The following is an 18866-nucleotide window of genomic DNA, read 5'->3' on the forward strand; positions in this document are numbered from 1 at the left end:
ACTTCCCTGGTGGTCCAGTGGCTAAGACTCCACGCTCCAATGCAGGGGGCTCTGGGTTCGATCCCTGGTCAGAAACCTACTGATCCACTAAGGCTAGGATATCAGTCTAAAAACTGTACATGCCTCACCTTCTAAAAAGAGTAAAACAGTTTTAGTGCTTTACCTTTCCTGTCTCTGGTGAAAGATGTTACACGTGAGGAGGGATACTCCAAACATATCTCAAAAACCTACCTCCCCCTTTAAAAAACTCATTTTAAAAAACAGTTTTCTCCAATCAAAACATTGACCATACCTTCAAAAAAATCAAAATCTTGTAAGTCATCAGGTAGCCGTGGCAGGACGTCTGAAAAGTCCTCCTGGTTCAATTCCAAGTCATGTGGAATGTCAGTGATCTCATTGGCAATGTCATCCGGCAGCTCATCAGCACTCAGCTCTGGCGTGGACGGGCTCCTGGGAAATACGACACGATTGGCCCCGCCCCCCCCACTTGACCTCCACATCAGTGTCCCCAAGACAAGTCTGTCGATGCAAAAACGGAAAATCCTAACTCAAAATGTCTCCCTTCCTACTCTAAGAGAAGGAAATCGGAAACCAAAACGAAAGACCTCACCGTATGCAGTTACACACTTCTGCAACGCTTACCCATGTATTAAGAGAAGACAACCATTTGGAGATACTATTTTTACTGCAAATTAGAATGAATGACAATTTGGTGCACTAGTAAAATGAATTACAATTTGGTATATCGAGTGTGTCTTAGTACTTTATAGTAGAATTTAAAATCTGGTCAAAATAATAATTAAAAAAAAAAAAAAGAAACAGGGCTTCCCTGGTGGCGTGCTGGTTAAGAACCCGCCTGTGCCAATGCAGGTAACACGCGTTCGAGCCCTGGTCTGGGAAGATGCCACATGCCGCGGGGCAACTAACCCTGGGCGCCACAGCTACTGAGCCTGCGCTCTAGAGCCCGTGCTTCGCGACAAGAGAAGCCACCGCAATGAGAAGCCCACGCACCGTGACAAAGAGTAGCCCCCGCTCGCCGCAACTAGAGAAAGCCCGCGTGCAGCAACGAAGACCCAACGCAGCCAAAATAAATAAATAAATGATGAATGAATGGATGAATGAATGAATGAATAAATAAATTTTAAAAAATGAAACAGATAAAACTGGGATGTTTAGCTGAAACAGAAGCCTCATTCATCTGGTCAAAATGCTTATTACCCCTGACAAAGTTAATAATGCATCAGATTTCTGATGGAATATTTCTGTTGGAACAGAAAAACCTGAGAGTAGTCAATTAAATTCCCAATATCAGCATTTGCTCTCTTGGTTATCAAAAGCTTTACTTCAGATATTTTGTAAAAAATCATATTGAAAACTATAAGTCTAGGCTTATATACCAAATGGTTCCTTTAGCCTACTTCCAACACTAGAAAAGTAAAGGAAGCCAGATGTTCTGAGAACAATCAGAACACGTAAAGCAGATGTAAACTCTGGCGCCATCACTGACCGGATGTGAGAGGCCTCCACTGGCAGTGAGACGCTGGTGGGCATGCTGAGGTTCCCCTGAGGAACTGCAGGGGGAATGGGCTTTTGGGGTCGACGAGGTCCACGCCTTCTCTTCTTCTTGTGTTTTTTGGTAAGTGCAGGAGGCTTGGTTTTTTTCCTGGGTTTCCTCTGCTGCTGGTGCTGAACTTTACGGGAGCTATCTCCTCTCAAGAAATTATCCTTTGGAATGAATAAATGGGTATTTTTAAACTGAGATTATTTGGGAAAAACCAAACAGCTATCTGAAAAAAATACTTATATCTCTTAAAATTCTACATAGTGCCTAAAACGATGCATAACGATAATTAAATGAATAAGAAATTCATTTTAAAATTTAATTCAAATCAATTCAATATATACATACAGCTCATCCCACATTTACAGGCATTGTCATAGGTGCTGTCGTATAAAAAATTGAATAAAATTTGATTTGTGCTCTCAAAGAACTTAGTCTCCCATGGGAAAAACATGACTACAAGGATACATAAATACAGTAGAAAAAATTGGGCAATAATGATATAAACACCTTCTAAGGGTACACAAAAGGAAAATCCTTTATTTGTAGTTAATGTGAGATTAAAGGATAAACAGGATTTTAAGTTGTTGGGATAAGGGGGAAGATCATTCTAGGCTAAAGGAAATGGCACAAACAGACAAAAAGGACAGCAAATAATTGGGTATGACTATTGCTCGGGGTATAATGGAGGACAAAATATAAAAGTAACCTGTAAAGAAGTCTGGAACCAGATCCTGTATGACTTTGAATACTCTGTTAAGTGGGGAATGAGTTTTGATGACAGGAGTACATGTTTTAAAAGGATTAACTATCCTGCTAGCAACGTAAAGGGATAAAGAGAAGAGGCAAGTGAGTGGAGGAAGAAGTTCCAAACAGAGGGCTATTTCAACAAGTATTACGAGACTGATAAATAGCTGAGGGCAAAGTAAGCAGGAATGGAAAAGCGACGGCCTGTTGAGAGAGAATTCTCAAGATGTGACAGATCCTTGGATGTGGTGAGGATGCGGGGAATATAAAATTCTCAAATGTGTCCAGGATTTCTAGCTGAGGTGATTGTTAGGGGATAATGCCATTAGTTGGGATACAGAACACAGCAGAATAAACAGAATCAGGAAAAAAGTTAAGGAATTCAGCTGGGCTCGGATAGAGTTTGAGACGTGAAGACGTCCAGGGAGGCAGGAGAAAACCGTATCTGGTGCACAGGAAGGAAGACAGGGAGACCTGGAAATCGTGACAGTAAAAGTCCTTCAAATAATTTATAGGGACCAGGGAGACATGGTAAAGAGAGAAGACAATGGGCACACAGCTTTATAAAACTGTTGCAATTAAGTGAGGAGGCAAAGGAAGAAGAACCAGGAAGGAATAGAAACCTGCACTACAACTAGCTTTCTTCAGCTAAGTACCCTTAAATCTGAAGACCCAGATGCACATTTTACTCTCTCTACAATCGGAAAGCATTTTACAATGACGGCATATTATTCCTGCCGTCAGCCAGGTGATGGTCATTACAGTTGGTGCTGCCTACATGTTCAAAGTTGGTCATAGCTCTTTGTACTGTCATTGTTTGAATGAAGGTATATGCATTGTTGGTTTTACACGCAGAGGAAAAACTGCTGTGTATGCAGAAAGGCACAAAAAGTGGCAGTGTGTAAAACTGTTACTGGTGAAGCAAATATTCATTATTGAAGAACTGTCCACGATACCCCCCACCCACCTTTTTATTGCAAAGCCACAACCAAAGGAACAAGGAAAATAATCCACAAAGTGGACAAAGCTGTGTTATAGTAGATGTATGTAGAAAATACTGCCTTTCACACACCAAGAATTAGCTGAAACCAGGGGTGCTATAGAAGATAAAAATATCTATGTCTATCTATCTAAGACTAAAAAAGCTATTTTGGTAAGTATAAAATAAAAATTTTAAGTGATAAGAAATGCACTGTGCAACATTTTTTCCTTCTTGGTGGTATATAAAACAATCGTGGTTTCTACGATTGATGTCACCTTTGAGTTGATGAACTCAGCAATAACTCTTATAATCAAATACATAAAAAGACCTGAAGACTAGTAATTATCACTAACATCAAACGAATTCAAAGCAAGAATAAAATTAAGCAGGAATTCAGGAAATCTAAAAGATGTTTAATCCCAGACAAATACTTGAATCCAAACACAATTACAGACTCAAAATTCACAAATTTAGAAAACAACAAAAAAGAGGCTGCTTCCCAGCCTCTGTAATTCCTTTTGGTTCAACACGTGACGTCTACTTTTTTTATGCCCACTATGTAACTGAATAAATAGTGAATAAGCAGCTACCAGTACCCACCAGGTGCTGGCATCCATTCCAGGATTTCCCTCTAGGACCAGTGTGAATCTTGAGCAGGAGGGAGGAAGAGAGCTCTAGCCAAGAATATACTAATCCTACCGGCTCTGCTTCTAAGCTTCTGTCTTACTCTCAGGCTTATGCTGTGTAGCCACGCAACGTGTTTGGTAAGGTGCCAGCTCCTCCACACGGAAGTGCCCATGACTGAGACCCTGCCTGGCCCTTGGTGTTCCCTTACTTAGCTCCTCCAAAGAACACCTGTGTCCTAGAGGCTTTCCTAAAGCCAACTGTTCATTTACCTACACTACTTACAAACACTGTTCACTCCCAGCATTCTCACTGTCCCATGCTACTTCTATGCAGGACAACGCATTTAGTAACTTACCATCTGTTGTATGGTCTCATACCTGTTGAATACCATGTTCTGTCTGCCAGCCTGGACCTCGGGCAGCTCTAGCCTCTTCTACCAATGGCTGTCTATCAAGTGGCTGAGTCTAGTTCAGAATCTCACCCCTATCCCCCACAAGCCATGTGCCTAACCGATAATTTATTCAACCATTACTTATGGAGCATCTGTGTTCCAAGCACTGGGGATACAGTAGCATTGAACAAAAAATGTTCCTGCCTTTGTGAAGTTTACATTCTAGTAGGGGGATTCAGACAATAAACAAACTAATTAATACATAATGTTAGGCAAATATAAATGTTAGGAAGAAAAATAAGGTAGAGTACAAGGATAAAAAGTAGCAGGGTAGAGGGGAGGCAGAAATGAACTGACACTTGATCAGAAACCTGAATGAAATGAAGGAGTGAGACATGGAGAATCTGGGGAAAGAACACTCCAGGAAAAGAGAAAAACAAGCAGAAAGTCCCTGAGGTGGGAGCATACTTAGAGTGTTTAAGAAAGAGCAAGAAGGCCAATGTTGCTGGAGCTGTGGAAGTGAGGAGAGGGTATAAGACGAAGCTGGAGCGGTTGCCAGGGCCAGATCAGGAAGTGCCTCATAGGCATAGTAAGAATTTCAGATTGGATTCTAGATGCGATGGGAAGCCAGTGGAAAGTTTTGATCAGGGAACTAAAATGATCAGATGTATATTCTAAAAGGCCTGTTCTAAAGGCTACATACTGAATGATTCCATTTAGAAGACATTCTGGAAAATGTAAAATTATACAGACAGAAACAGATCAGTGGGGATAGAAAAGGGCCGACTACAAAGGGCAACACTAGAGACTTTTGGGGGGTGATGGAATGATTCTGTATCTTGATTATGTATCTGTATGCATGTCAAAATTCATAGTACTGGACACTAAAAAGAGTGAACTTTACTATATGTAAATTCAAAGACAGTGGGACCCACATGCACAGTCTACCCTGGCTGATATGTGAGCAACACATCGGGGCACAGGGGGCGTGGCAGGAAGAAGGGAAACTAATTAGGAGGCTACTACAATAATGCAAGCAAAGATGATGGTAGCCAAGGCTAAAATGGTAGCAGCGAAGTTGGTAAAATGTGTGTGAATTCAAGATACAGTCTGAAAGTAGAGCCATGAGATTTGCACAGTTTCTATCACCCAGTGTTAGCCTCTCACTGGGGGACGGATGGAATACAAGTGTTTGCTCTACTCTTATGTAATTTTAAACTTAAAAATAGCTCAAATTAGGGCTTCCCTGGTGGCGCAGTGGTTGGGAGTCCGCCTGCCGATGCAGGGGACACAGGTTTGTGTCCCGGTCAGGGAAGATCCCACATGCAGCGGAGTGGCTAGGCCCGTGAGCCATGGCCGCTGAGCCTGCGTGCCTGGAGCCTGCGCATCCGGAGCCTGTGCTCCGCTACGGGAGAGGCCACAACAGTGAGAGGCCCGCGTACCGCAAAAACAACAACAAAAATCATATGGAAGTCATTCTTTAACCGTGATAACATCTCAATAAGCTAACAAAAATGTCTATATTTTAAATGTTTTAAAATTAAAATGGGAAAGTAATTATTCAATATTTGTATACATAGTTTAGTATACAACTTTTCAAAATATATGGTCCATAAAGGAAATCTAGAAAACAAAACAGGTTCCTAGAGAAGAAGCCGGTAAACTTCATACACGGCTACTGAGGTCTAGAAAGGAAGACTCATTAGTCCATGTTATACATATAGCTAGTGGCACAGCCAGGACCACAGTGTTACACTACTAAGTCCTGTCCAATGGCCACTTGGTTACCCTGATGCATCCCTGCAAACTAAAATATGCTCATAGCAGGTAAGAGTTGTCTTATTCAATTTTTTAATACATAGGTACCTAGCACAATACCTTGCAAATAGCAGAACAACTCAGTAAGTGTCTGATGGGTGAAATGCATTTATTTTAAGTGATTATATAATTCAGGTAGTTCACTAATTCAGACTTTTCTCTCCAAATTATTCTGAATTAATTAGGGCTTACGCTACCAGCATTAACTAAAGCAATAATTAAGTCCAATGGAATTATAATAAGGGTTGGCTTTTGGCTGAAATTTCATCAAATTTCCAAGACATTCGCAGAATTATATATAAGAAAAGCAAAATCCTAGAGAAATGGAGAAAAGAAAGATCTTGGGAAATCTGCCTATGTATAAAAAAATGTATCTTGAGGAGAAGAGAAGTATAGACTAGCTATAGATAATAAACAAAATGACCACATCTAACTAAATACTTTCTAGAACAGTGTTTTCTTTCAGTGAGGGTATAATATTAATTCAATCAGTTATGACCAGCATTTCTTTTTCTTTTTTTTAGTGAAATAGAAGAGACTACAAAATATGAGGTACTAAAAGAGTATTGTTTCACAAAACTCGTTTCAGTGATTTACATACACATATAGTTTGTACTAAGTCATAAACTATTTCCTACTCTGGACAGCTATCAAAACTGTGAAAGCCTCAAGCTATTATATATAGGATGGATAAACAAGTTCCTACTGTACAGCACAGGGAACTGCATTCAATATCCTGTGAAAACCATAATGAAAAAGAATATGAAAAAGAGTATGTATATATATATATGTATAACTGAGTCACTTTGCTGTACAGAAGCAATTAACAGAACATAGTAAATCAACTACACTTCAATACAATTTAAAAAATATATATATAAACTTTGAAATCCTCTGTTGCAGAAAATAAAATTTGAACTTACCATTTTTTTGGCATGTTCTTCACACAGAGGTGTCTGGTGTGTAATGTCAAAAACGGGCACAGAGCACTGCTGTCCATCTGCAAACTTGGCCGTGCAACTTGAGAAGAGTTGCTGAGAGCGGTTCAAGAGGATATCTGGGTTTTTTTTAAGTTAGGAATAAAATACACTGAAACCATTTAATTTTTCGAGTTCTACATAAAATTTGTTTCTTCCCTAACTTGTGCTTAGTAAGTATAAATTTTATAATCTATAAAAGCTAAAGAACCAACCCAAATACTAATAATAGGAAAATGATAATAGTTGAGCTTATCATCTTTATTTCTCAGAATACACTTCTGAAGGAGTCTATTTTGCTAATGAGCTTCTAACATGAGTCTCCCATTGTGATTTATGGCCATTGTGATTTGTTATTTAGAGAAGCAGGGTCATTTCCTTCCTAACACACTGACTCCTAAAAGTTCCACTATGATGATAAAAAACAAACAAAAAACTTTCTTTTAAGGAAAACTTTTGCCTAAGATACTCATCAAGAATAAATATTTAAAGATATAATTACAAAAAATTTGACTATCCAAATTTGAATTTTTCATTTCACACTTCCAACACCAAACAAACTTATAGCTTATGAAAAATTACTTTTAAATCAAAACTGTACTGTTAAAATTGAAACATCAGCTTTTTATCATCATCATTTTTAAGCATCTATACTTTTAGCCAGCCACTAACTACATTTCCATAGATTTACTTTTTATCTATTAAGGAAATGCCTTTCATTTTTCCTTTATGCTTTTACGGTTAAGGCGATTTATAAAGCCTTTACTGCATAGAAACTACTGCTGAAAAAGCTGTGAAAATACAACACCAAGAACAGAAAGGAAAGCAAAAATCAGATAGATAGCAAAGAAAAGTAATTGCAACTATATAAATTTTTAAAATGCTACTCAACTTCAAATGTTTAATAAAAGTGAAAGTAACAAGATTTCATAACCAGTCTGAAGCTCCTTAACTAGGTTTTCCTCAAGTATATCCTGTCTTAAGATATATTCTTTCCTAGCCAGTGATGTTTGTTATCTTTCATCTCAAATCAGCACCATATCCTATGAAAATAGCAAATTAATACCATACCAAAAAGTGTACTGTAAAACTGCATAACTTTCTTAGAAGACGAAAAACAGTTCCCATCAATGAGTGTCATGGTTGCCTCATACGAACTACCTAGAACCACTGGAAGGACCAGAATCCTATTAACAAAATTTATTTAAGTGACAGCCACTGGAAAAACCTACTACTTGCTGTCAACTTTGCTCATTTTGATATGATTCTTGAATACAGAGTCACAATGATATAAGCAGAAAAAAACTATTCAGAGGACACCAAGAAAATCAGAAGTAATATAAAAATTATTTTCAGTTATTACAGTTATGATTTCAAAAGCCATTCATCACTTGGCCTGAGAATGAAATATATCACCCCAATGAATTAGTACTTTTCAATGCACACTTGATTTAGTTAAGAGGATACGTTGGAAACAATGTCTGGTGAATGGAAGGGCTTTGTTGGTGCACTGTTCACCCTTCACGGTCCCACTGCATGCTGCTGGCTCCACCTCCTTCAACTTGGTCCGGCTTATGCTAAGGAACAAAAGCCACAAAACTGATTTTTAAAAATGGTTTAAGAATCCAGGGCAATTATTTAAATAATGTTACTACTCTGTAACACCCACATTTTTAACTACATTCATTATTTAAATGCAAATATGGGGCTTCCCTGGTGGCGCAGTGGTTAAGAATCCGCCTGCCAATGCAGGGGACACGGGTTCGAGCCCTGGACTGGGACGATCCCACGTGCCGCAGAGCAACTAAGCCTGTGCACCACAAATACTGAGCCTGTGAGCCACACTACTGAGCCCCTGTGCCACAACTACTGAAGCCCGTGCGCCTAGAGCCCGTGCTCCACAAAAAGAGAAGCCACCGCAGTGAGAAGCCCACGCACCGCAACAAAGAGTAGCCCCACTTGACACAACTAGAGAAAGCCCACACGCAGCAAGACCCAACACAGCCATAAATAAATAAACAAATTTATTTTTTTAAAATGCAAATATGAATTACAATGACCAGTTCCAATACTTTTCCAACCTACTGACAAAACAAATATTACATTATAATTGGTCTCAGCTATGTCTATCTGTTTTTGTTTTTTTGCTTTTTTAAGTGATATTTTGGTTCCTTTTACTTTACAAAGAGGCAGTAGAGAATAGTGATGAAGACCATAGACTAGATCAGACAGACCTGGTTCTGAATCTCCGTTCTGCCTCTTATTAGCTCTCTGACCTTGGGCAAGTTACTTAGCCTTGCTTAAGCCTCAATTTCCTCACCTGTAAAGTGGAGATAAGAGTACTTCTAGTCGACAGGCAAGCACCAAAAGACATAACACTCCTAAAACACTTACCACATACAGTATATAGTATGGTAAATAGATAGTAAAGAGTCAATGGTTGTTAGCCACCACTATCATCATCATTTTTTTCAGTTTATTTTTTTAAACATCTTTATTGGAGTATAATTGCTTTATAATGGTGTGTTAGTTTCTGCTGTATATCGAAGTGAATCAGCTATATGTATATATATCTCCATATCCCCTCCCTCTTGCGTCTCCCTCCACCCCTCCCATTCCCACCCCTCTAGGTGGTCACAAAGCACTGAGCTGATCTCCCTGTGCTATGCACCTGCTTTCCACTAGCCATCTATTTTACATTTGGTAGTGTATATATATATGTCAATGCTATTCTCTCACTTCATCCCAGTTTACCCTTCCCCCTCCCCGTGTCCTCAAGTCCATTCTTTACGTCTGCGTCTTTATTCCTGTCCTGCCTCGTCAAGCTGCTAAACAATACAGCTGCAGAAAACTTAACCTAATACATGAGGAATGGGATACAGAACAGAAAGCTACGCAGTGAAGAATCTCCTTTCCACCCTCGTCTTGATTTGCTAGTTCCCACTCGCTCTATAATAAGTATTCTTTTTTTAAAGGAACTCCTTTATTTATTTATTTATTTATTTTTGGCTGTGTTGGGTCTTCGTTTCTGTGCGAGGGCTTTCTCTAGTTGCGGCGAGCGGGGGCCACTCTTTATCGCGGTGCGCGGGCCTCTCGTTGCGGAGCACAGGCTCCAGACGCGCAGGCTCAGTAATTGTGGCTCACGTGCCTAGTTGCTCCGCGGCATGTGGGATCCTCCCAGACCAGGGCTCGAACCCATGTCCCCTGCATTGGCAGCAGATTCTCAACCACTGCGCCACCAGGGAAGACCAGTATTCATTTTATTAGTTTGTGATCCTTCCATAGATTTATACAAACATAAAAAAAATTTTAAAATAAACAATATTTACATTCTTGAAAGTATCAATATAAAAACTATGCTATCTATGTAATTTTATAAAGTGTCACAAACTATTAGGTCTTTACACATGCCTGAGCATGGAAAAAGAATCTACTTAATGCACTGAGTCACAAGTCAGGCATCAAAAATAAAGAAATATTTTGAATTGTTTGTTTCTAATATCTTTCTAAGGATTTAAGTGGAATGATTTACACTAATTAGAGAAGGTCATATAGAATAAGTTACATATGAACTTATTACATAAAATCTAAATAAAAGAATATTTTCATTATAATTGTAACTTTCATATAAACAGTAAATGCAAATAGATGCTGCCGGGTGCTGCCATAGAAGTTGCTTCAATTAAGAATTCTGGGGCTTCCCTGGTGGCGCAGTGGTTGAGAGTCCGCCTGCCGATGCAGGGGACACGGGTTCGTGCCCCAGTCCGGGAAGATCCCACATGCCGCGGAGCGGCTGGGCCCGTGAGCCATGGCCGCTGAGCCTGCGCGTCCGGAGACTGTGCTCCGCAACGGGAGAGGCCACAACAGTGAGAGGCCCGCGTACTGCAAAAAAAAAAACAAAACAAAAAAAACAAACAAAAAAAACAAACAAACAAAAAGAATTCTGCAAGGGCTTCCCTGGTTGCGCAGTGGTTGAGAGTCCGCCTGCCCATGCAGGGGACACGGGTTCGCGCCCCGGTCCAGGAAGATCCCACATGCCGTGGAGCGGCTGGGCCCGTGAGCCATGGCCGCTGAGCCTGCGCGTCCGGAGACTGTGCTCCGCAACGGGAGAGGCCACAACAGTGAGAGGCCCGCGTACTGCAAAAAAAAAAAAAAAAAAAAAAAAAAGAGTTCTGCAAGATTTGTCAGATCACAAGAGTGAGGAACTAGGTCATTAAGGCCTGTAAAAAGAATACACACTTTCAAAAAAAAGGAAGCTTTACTAATTTGGCAGCTAAGCCTAATTTCTCTTGGTCTAGATTTAAATAGAAGGTACCTCTCTATTTTGAATGGATAATTTTCATTGAACAGTTTAATAATTTGCTCAGCCAGCTACCAGGCCTAGTGTTACAACACGACCCTCACTTTCTTTAACCTAAACTTCAAAGTAAACCATTGGTTTCATTTTTTAAAATCACCATTATGTTCCAATTCACCAATCTTTCTCTGAAAATAAACCCAAAGTCAGAATTTCAATATCCCCATGGATAATTAAGGTAAAAATGCCTGCTGTGATGTTAGATATATTTTATTATCCAAATAATCCCAACAAAACAAAGGTTTTGATGTTGTTAATATGAAAATATCTACGACGGGCTTCCCATTTGTATGCTCTACTGGATACCCCATTAAAAAGGAAGTTTTCACACAACCAACACTATCTCTCTGCAGGATTGTGGGTTACAAGATACTGAGATTTGGGTTTACATACTTTAAGCTATTTCAATGACTTGTTCCACATATTCACCAATAAATATGACAAAGTTATTATATAAAGAACATTTTAATGTTGTTCAGTTTATATCTAAACTATATTTAAAGAATACCTATTAGAAGGTAGTCACTATAGTTTTAATTTCTAAAATATTTAGTGACTTCCCTGGTGGCGCAGTGGTTAAGAATCTGCCTGCCAATGCAGGGGACTTGGGTCCGATCCCTGGTCTGGGAAGATCCCACATGCTGCAGAACAACTAAGCCTGTGCGCCACAACTACTGAGCCTGCGCTCTAGAGCCCACAGCCACAACTACTGAGCCGGCATGCTGCAACTACTGAAGCCTGCATGCCTAGAGCCCGTGCTCCGCAACGAGAGAAGCCACAGCAATAAGAAGCCCACACACCACAACGAAGAGTAGCCCCCGCTCCCTGCAACTAGAGAAAGCCCACGCACAGCAACATAGCCAAAAATCAATAAATTTATAAATAAATAAAATAAATTAAATATTTAACAGCGGGACTTCCTTGGCAGTCCAGTGGTTAAGACTCCGCGCTTCCACTGCAGAGGGCGCGGGTTTGATCCCAGGGAACTAAGATCCTGCATGCCGTGCAGCACAGCCAAAAAATTTTTAAAGAAATAAAATTTTAAAAATTTTAAAATAAAATAAAATAAAAATAAAATATTTAACAGCAACCTTTTAAATGTCTTTTGTGGAACTAGGTCTTTGAGAACAAAAAGTATTAAACACAGAGGACATTATTCAACTGACAGCTGATTTCTGCAAACCTAAAATATATGTAATGTAAAGCAGCTAGTTACTAATCACCAAGGAATGATTATGGCACACTGTCATATGATTATCAGTGATGTACTGAGCAATAAACTTTTTACTAATCATGGGAGACATAACCAAATGACATCACATAAATCTGAGAACTATAATCAAGTTCATCTTGGTGTTTGTTTTGTAATACTTAGTTATCATGAAATTTTCTTAAAAACATCACTAAGGGTGGTTTGGGAGATGTTCTGAAAAGGAAGCAGTCGATTCTGCCAGTTAAAAATCATAGGCAAATACAGTTTCCACACAAACAGCGAATTGTCCCAAGCTCACAGTATAGTCTCTTTCATCTCTGACAGGGTCATTATAATATACGAGACCCGATATATACAATGGTCTACATCTAGATTGTTTTATATTGGACAAAACTCAAATTTCTACTGAAATTATACTCTTGAAAGCATGATATAATATAAATGTTAGATACCATTATTTTAAAACCTATGTCAAACTGAGTGAGTTCTTTCAATAAACAGAGAATAGACCTTCACTTGTTCAATTCTGTTCATTCATTCATCAACACTGTGGAGATTAAAAACAAAATATACATTGTTCCCGCCCTCATAGAAACCACTGTCTAGCATGACAGACAGACATTAATCTAAGTATAAATTCTACAGTGAAGCAGAGTACAGAGCACAACAGCATATATATCAGGGGGACCCAACACAGTCAGTGGAATCTGGGAATGCTTCTCTGAGAAAGGCAAGTCTCTGAGTCAGAAGTAAGCTAAGATGTTCTAAGATGATCTAAGATGATCTAAGATGTTCTAAGATGTTCTATGATGTAAGCTAAGATGTTCTATGACAGACACTACCTCCATTACGGGGGACTGGGAGCTCTTAAGAGTGAGGGGAGCTTTTTTCGTCTCGGCCGCCGACATGCCATCCAGACTAAGGAAGACCCGGAAACTTAGGGGCCACGTGAGCCATGGCCATGGCTGCATCGGCAAACACCGGAAGCACCCGGGAGGCCATGGTAATGCTGGTGGCATGCATCACCACAGGATCAACTTCGACAAACATCACCCAGGATACTTTGGGAAAGTTGGTATGAGGCATTACCACTTAAAGGGGAACCAGAGCTTCTGCCCAACTGTCAACCTTGATAAATTGTGGACCTTGGTCAGTGAGCAGACACGGGTAAATGCTGCCAAGAACAAGAATGGAGCTGCTCCTATCATTGACGTGGTGTGATCGGGTTACTACAAAGTTCTGGGGAAGGGAAAGCTCCCAAAGCAGCCTGTCATCGTGAAGGCCAAATTCTTCAGCAGAAGAGCTGAGGAGAAGATTAAGGGTGTTGGTGGGGCTTGTGTCCTGGTAGCTTGAAGCCACATGGTGGGAGATTCATTAAATGATAACAAGTGCTTTTCCAAAAAATAAAAAGAGTGAGGGGAAATACTGCAGGCTGCAACCACTATGGAGGTATATTAGATATACATACACAGTTCCAAACAACTTAAATATGTCAAGAAGCAGAAAAATCTTAAGGGCATAGTATTTTTTGAGATATCCAACTGAAAAATAGGTTATCTTTTTACAGCAAATATAATGAAAACCAAATTACACAAAATGAAATTTCAAAAATTATATAGGTATGTAAGGAATATGATCAATAGCTACAAAGCAAAGGTTAATTTTTAGTTTTCTGCTTGTTTTAAACCCTTTTTTCCTCAAATGACTCATGCATGATCACTACAGAAAAATTAAAATACACAGACTACAAATTTTTTTTAACTTTATCAATAATTCCACCAGTATCTCTACCAGTGGTTAGAGACAACCACTGGTAATATTTAGGTATATAAACCCCGAAATGTGTTATCTATATAAAGTTTATTTGCGCGTGTGCCCACATGGGCACACACAGAGAAAGACTAGAAGGAGACAGAATCAAAATGTTCACAGTGCTTGGTCTGTTTTGTGAATGGTGACATTATGGTGACTCTCTGCCTTTCTCTAGATTTTTCAATTTTTCACAATAAGCAAGTATCTTCATTATAAACAGAAGGGATTCCCCCCCCAAGAAATCCAAAGTAATAAAACATTTTGAATACATGATATATGGGATTATGTAAATATTAACAGAAAATACAATGAAAAGAAAATTTTAAAATAAGTAAAAGACATAGAATCCTACTTTTGTGGTTTAAAAAAAGACCTAAATATTACTTTTAAATAACACAAAATTTCTAAGCATTGTATTTTTTTAAAGACAGGTAACATTCTCAAATCCTCTACTGAATAAATTCTAATCAAACTCCAGCAAAATTATAGTAATACTTTTACTGTCACCTCATGGCACGATTATTTTGCCATCATAGAACTTTGAGCAACAAAACCAAAATACAATGCTTAAATATTTCAAGATAATATGCCCACCACTCATTGTGTCGCGACTATCCTCTCAAAAATTAGAGAAAACAGACTGAGGTGAGTTCTTAGAAAGCGGTGGCGGTGTGAGGCTCTGACCTGGTCCGACTGCATGCAGCTCTCTGTAGCTCCTGAATCAACTGGCCAGTACATTCTGGCTCTCTACTGGCCGCCTGCAGCAAAGCTTTCCTAAACGTGTGCCGGCATTTCTTTTGACGAGATTCTGCCCGCTCCAGGCGGCAGAGGTGCTTATATTTCTGCTGAAAGTAAGTGCAAAGTTGGGTCACCCTGGAGCTCCTACTCTCTGTATCATCATCATCCGACCTAGAGAGTGCAGGGAGAGAAGCAGAAAACTTGATTACACGTTAGGTTCATTTTAAAAAGGGGAAAAGCAGATGAGGAAGGGGGTCTGGATGCACAGGGCTGAAACTTGTGGCATGTGAGCACACAGTTAACAAAATTAGAGGAAGAGAATTTCAGTAGAGCCGCTGAAAATAAGTACAGTGTTTTTACAATAAGTGAGCAGTAGAGACAATCCAATGCTCTAAGAAGCTTAACCTTCTTAGCGTGTCATGATTAGACACTCAATGCATCAGTGTCTTCCAAGTTTTAAGTGACTAGGGATTTTGGGGAAGAAAATAATTTCTTTACCTCTACTTACTAAAAAGTCTGAGTAAATGACACGACGGTTATGAGGAAACACTCAGCATAACTGATAGGTCATACCAGAAGTAGAGCAGTGAATTCCAATGGAGCAGTGAATACTATCTAAGAGCTGCTCTTTCAGATGTACTGGTTTTTAACTACCCTTTTTTTGCTAAGCACTTAAAAGAATTTTGATTATAGGGATCACAATCATTCTACAGTATTTTTTTAAACTACAGGAGATATCCTAAACAACATTTCATATAACAGGGAATTACACAGAGGCTGTTCTATCATTACGCTAATATTGATTGATTTGTGGCCCCTGCTGGAGCACTACACTGAAAAGGATGCTGAGGGCACATTTAGGCTCAACAAGAAAGAGAGCTGTGGTTAGTTAGCAATGTCTACCACCAGGGAGGTTAAAAAGGTCACCTTTCTATAGAATAAATGTGACCTCATTTTTTTTTTACTGTTAGGAATAATGCACACAAGACTTGAAAACTGACCTGTGTTATTTTACCTTCCTTCTCTTATAACATAAACAAACAGCACACATATGACACTACAGATGACATATTTATTATCTTACTAATATTCTGTAAATCCTTTCTTGGTTTCTCTTCTTGAGTGGTATTACCTCTTTTTTCTTCAGAATAGCCCATAACAGGCTACTCTGTAAACTTCTGTTTGGTATATGTCTTAAGAGTCATGTTCTCTTCAGTATAGTTTCTACTACAGATATACCAATTGAAGGATCTCACTTCAACCTTTTCACCTATTAGACATTTACTCTATGTCTATCATGCTTTGTGAAAAAGCTAAGAGCTTTTTAAAATTTCAGTTTCCCAAGACCTACCCTACATCTACTGAACCAGAATTTCCATGGGATGGGATGCAGGAATCTCTATTTTAATTGTTCCCCAAAGTCCCACAGCAGGTCTCCATTTGGGAATTGTAGTAGAGCCAGTACATGCTGTTAGTATCTTTAATGTGAGGTAGAGAATAAGAAACATAGGAGAGGTACAGATAAAATGCTTTTAAAGTTCCCTAGAAAGACTGCTGGATGAAAGGCTTTTTGTAGAGGAGATGACAACAGAACTGAACCTTGAAAAAAGGGTAGAATTTGAAGATGAGCACAGAAAGGTACCTCACAAGGATAAAGCAATGTAAGCCAAGATACAGAGATGGACAGGATGGGGAACAGCAAGGACTGAGTAGCTTGGTTTGGCTAAGGCGTGGGGAATGCAGGGGAGTGCTGGTGGGTTAGGTAGACTTTCTAAAGCTAAAGGCCAGATTAAAGAGTTCAACCTTTATTCCATTGGCAATGAAGAACCTTGTAGATTATTAAGAAAATAGCTAACAATAACAGAGCTATGCATGAGAAAGATTACACTGTCAGCAGATATAAATGGAGGAAGAGACAGAAGAAGAGAACAGTGAGGAAATTATGATAAAACTCCAGGTAAGAAATAACAAGGACCCTACACCAGGGGGGCAGCAGCAGGACTAGAGAATATGAGACGTAATCTGCATGTATAAGAGACTCTGAGGACTTCCCTGGTGGTCCAGTGGTTAAGAATCTACCTTCCAATGCAGGGGACGTGGGTTCAATCCCTGGTCGGGGAACTAAGATCTCAGATGCTGTGGGGCAACTAAGCCCTTGCGCCACAACTACTAAGCCAGCGTGTTCTGGACCCCGCATGTTCTGGACCCCGCATGGTGCAACTAGAGAAGCCCATGCACTACAACAAAAGATCCCATGTGCTGCAACGAAGATCCCATGTGCCACAATGAAGACCCGAAGCAACCAAATAATTAAAAAAAGAAAAAAGAGAGAGACAAGACTTTGTCAGCTGGGCAAGGAAGATGGAAGGGACAATAATCACCCAGCTGTTTCCACTGGCAAAAAGAGCAGGAAACAGGAGCAAGAGCAGATCTGGGGTAGGAAATAAATTCCATTTTAGACCTAGGTAATTTAAAGTGCAGATGAGGGGCTTCCCTGGTGGCACAGAGGTTAAGAATCCGCCTGCCAATGCAGGGGACACGGGTTCGAGCCCTGGTCCGGGAAGATCCCACATGCCGCAGAGCAGCTAAGCCCGTGCACCACAACTACTGAGCCTGTGCTCTAGAGCCCGCAAGCCACAACTACTAAGCCCGCGTGCCACAACTACTTAGCTCGCATGCCTAGAGCCCGTGCTCCGCAACAAGAGAAGCCACTGCAATGAGAAACCTGCGCACCGCAACGAAGAGTAGCCCCCACTTGCTGCAACTAGAGAAAGCCTGCGCAGAGCAACGAAGACCCAACTCAGCCACAAATAAATAAATTTATTTTTTAAAAAAGTACAGATGAGGCAACATAGGGAGTGGTGGAAAAACAGTTGGAAATTATAAACTTGGGCACGTTTAGAGAAGAGATACAGATTTCGGAGTCAACGGCTAACAACTGGGAGTGACTAAAAGTAAAAGGCCACAGAGATAATAGAAAGAACACAACACATAAGGGCCATTATCACAAAAGAATTTGGTGACTGGGTATGAAGGATAAGAAAGTCAATAATGACTTTGAATCTGTATAACTAAGAGAATGGAAGCGCCATAACAGAAAGATGAAAGAAGAGAAGCAGTAAGTCTTAAAGGGAAAATAAAGCTAGGGTGGAAAATCAACTGCCAACATTGTTATTTAAAAAGACTCTTATTACTGCAGAGAAAATGGACTAGATGAGTGTTTCTCAAGTTAACCATGTACATCATGATAAAAGTTTTCAAAGCTTATTCATAACTTCCCAAATTATCTTGCTGTGGTCCAGTAACAAGCAGTTTGCAGACTAGCACAGATCTACAGACCATCCTTGGCACTGTCCTAAACTAGAAAATCTTCGATGCCTCCCACTTCTAAGATGCTAGACATTAATATTTCAAATCTGGTTGCTGAGGAAGAGTAGCAAATTAGGAAGAGAAAGGCCAGTTCCCATAATATACCAGCAGTGACAAGGGCTGGTAGCTACAGCATTTCTCGATATGTGTTAAGTTTCCTTCTTTCTTTAACTTTTCTCATCTGGGTGAAATGGAGACACAGCTGGCTCACCTAACTCCCATGGTCAAGAGAAAGAAATGATACATGTGAAAGCACAATATAAGTACAGGTATT

The 18866-nt window shown here is 39.7% G+C and overlaps 1 protein-coding gene and 1 pseudogene across 4 annotated transcripts in view; one reads left to right on the forward strand and one right to left on the reverse strand.

Annotated features, from left to right (window-relative positions):
• Positions 1 to 18866, reverse strand: part of INO80D (INO80 complex subunit D) — a 70701-nt gene that overhangs the window by 13153 nt on the left and 38682 nt on the right. For all 4 annotated transcript variants that reach the window (XM_024738299.1, XM_024738303.1, XM_024738301.1 and 1 more), the window contains 5 exons: positions 15170 to 15394; positions 8571 to 8680; positions 7050 to 7183; positions 1508 to 1725; positions 293 to 450 (listed from right to left, as the gene is read on the reverse strand). In XM_024738299.1, coding sequence (XP_024594067.1) covers positions 293 to 450; positions 1508 to 1725; positions 7050 to 7183; positions 8571 to 8680; positions 15170 to 15394 — 845 coding nt within the window. The remainder of the gene's footprint in view (positions 1 to 292; positions 451 to 1507; positions 1726 to 7049; positions 7184 to 8570; positions 8681 to 15169; positions 15395 to 18866) is intronic.
• Positions 13407 to 14069, forward strand: LOC112395224 (60S ribosomal protein L27a pseudogene; annotated as a pseudogene).

This window comes from Neophocaena asiaeorientalis, unplaced genomic scaffold (genome assembly GCF_003031525.2).
Source record: "Neophocaena asiaeorientalis asiaeorientalis breed wild unplaced genomic scaffold, Neophocaena_asiaeorientalis_V1.1 scaffold258, whole genome shotgun sequence".
Classification (NCBI taxonomy): Eukaryota; Metazoa; Chordata; class Mammalia; order Artiodactyla; family Phocoenidae; genus Neophocaena; species Neophocaena asiaeorientalis.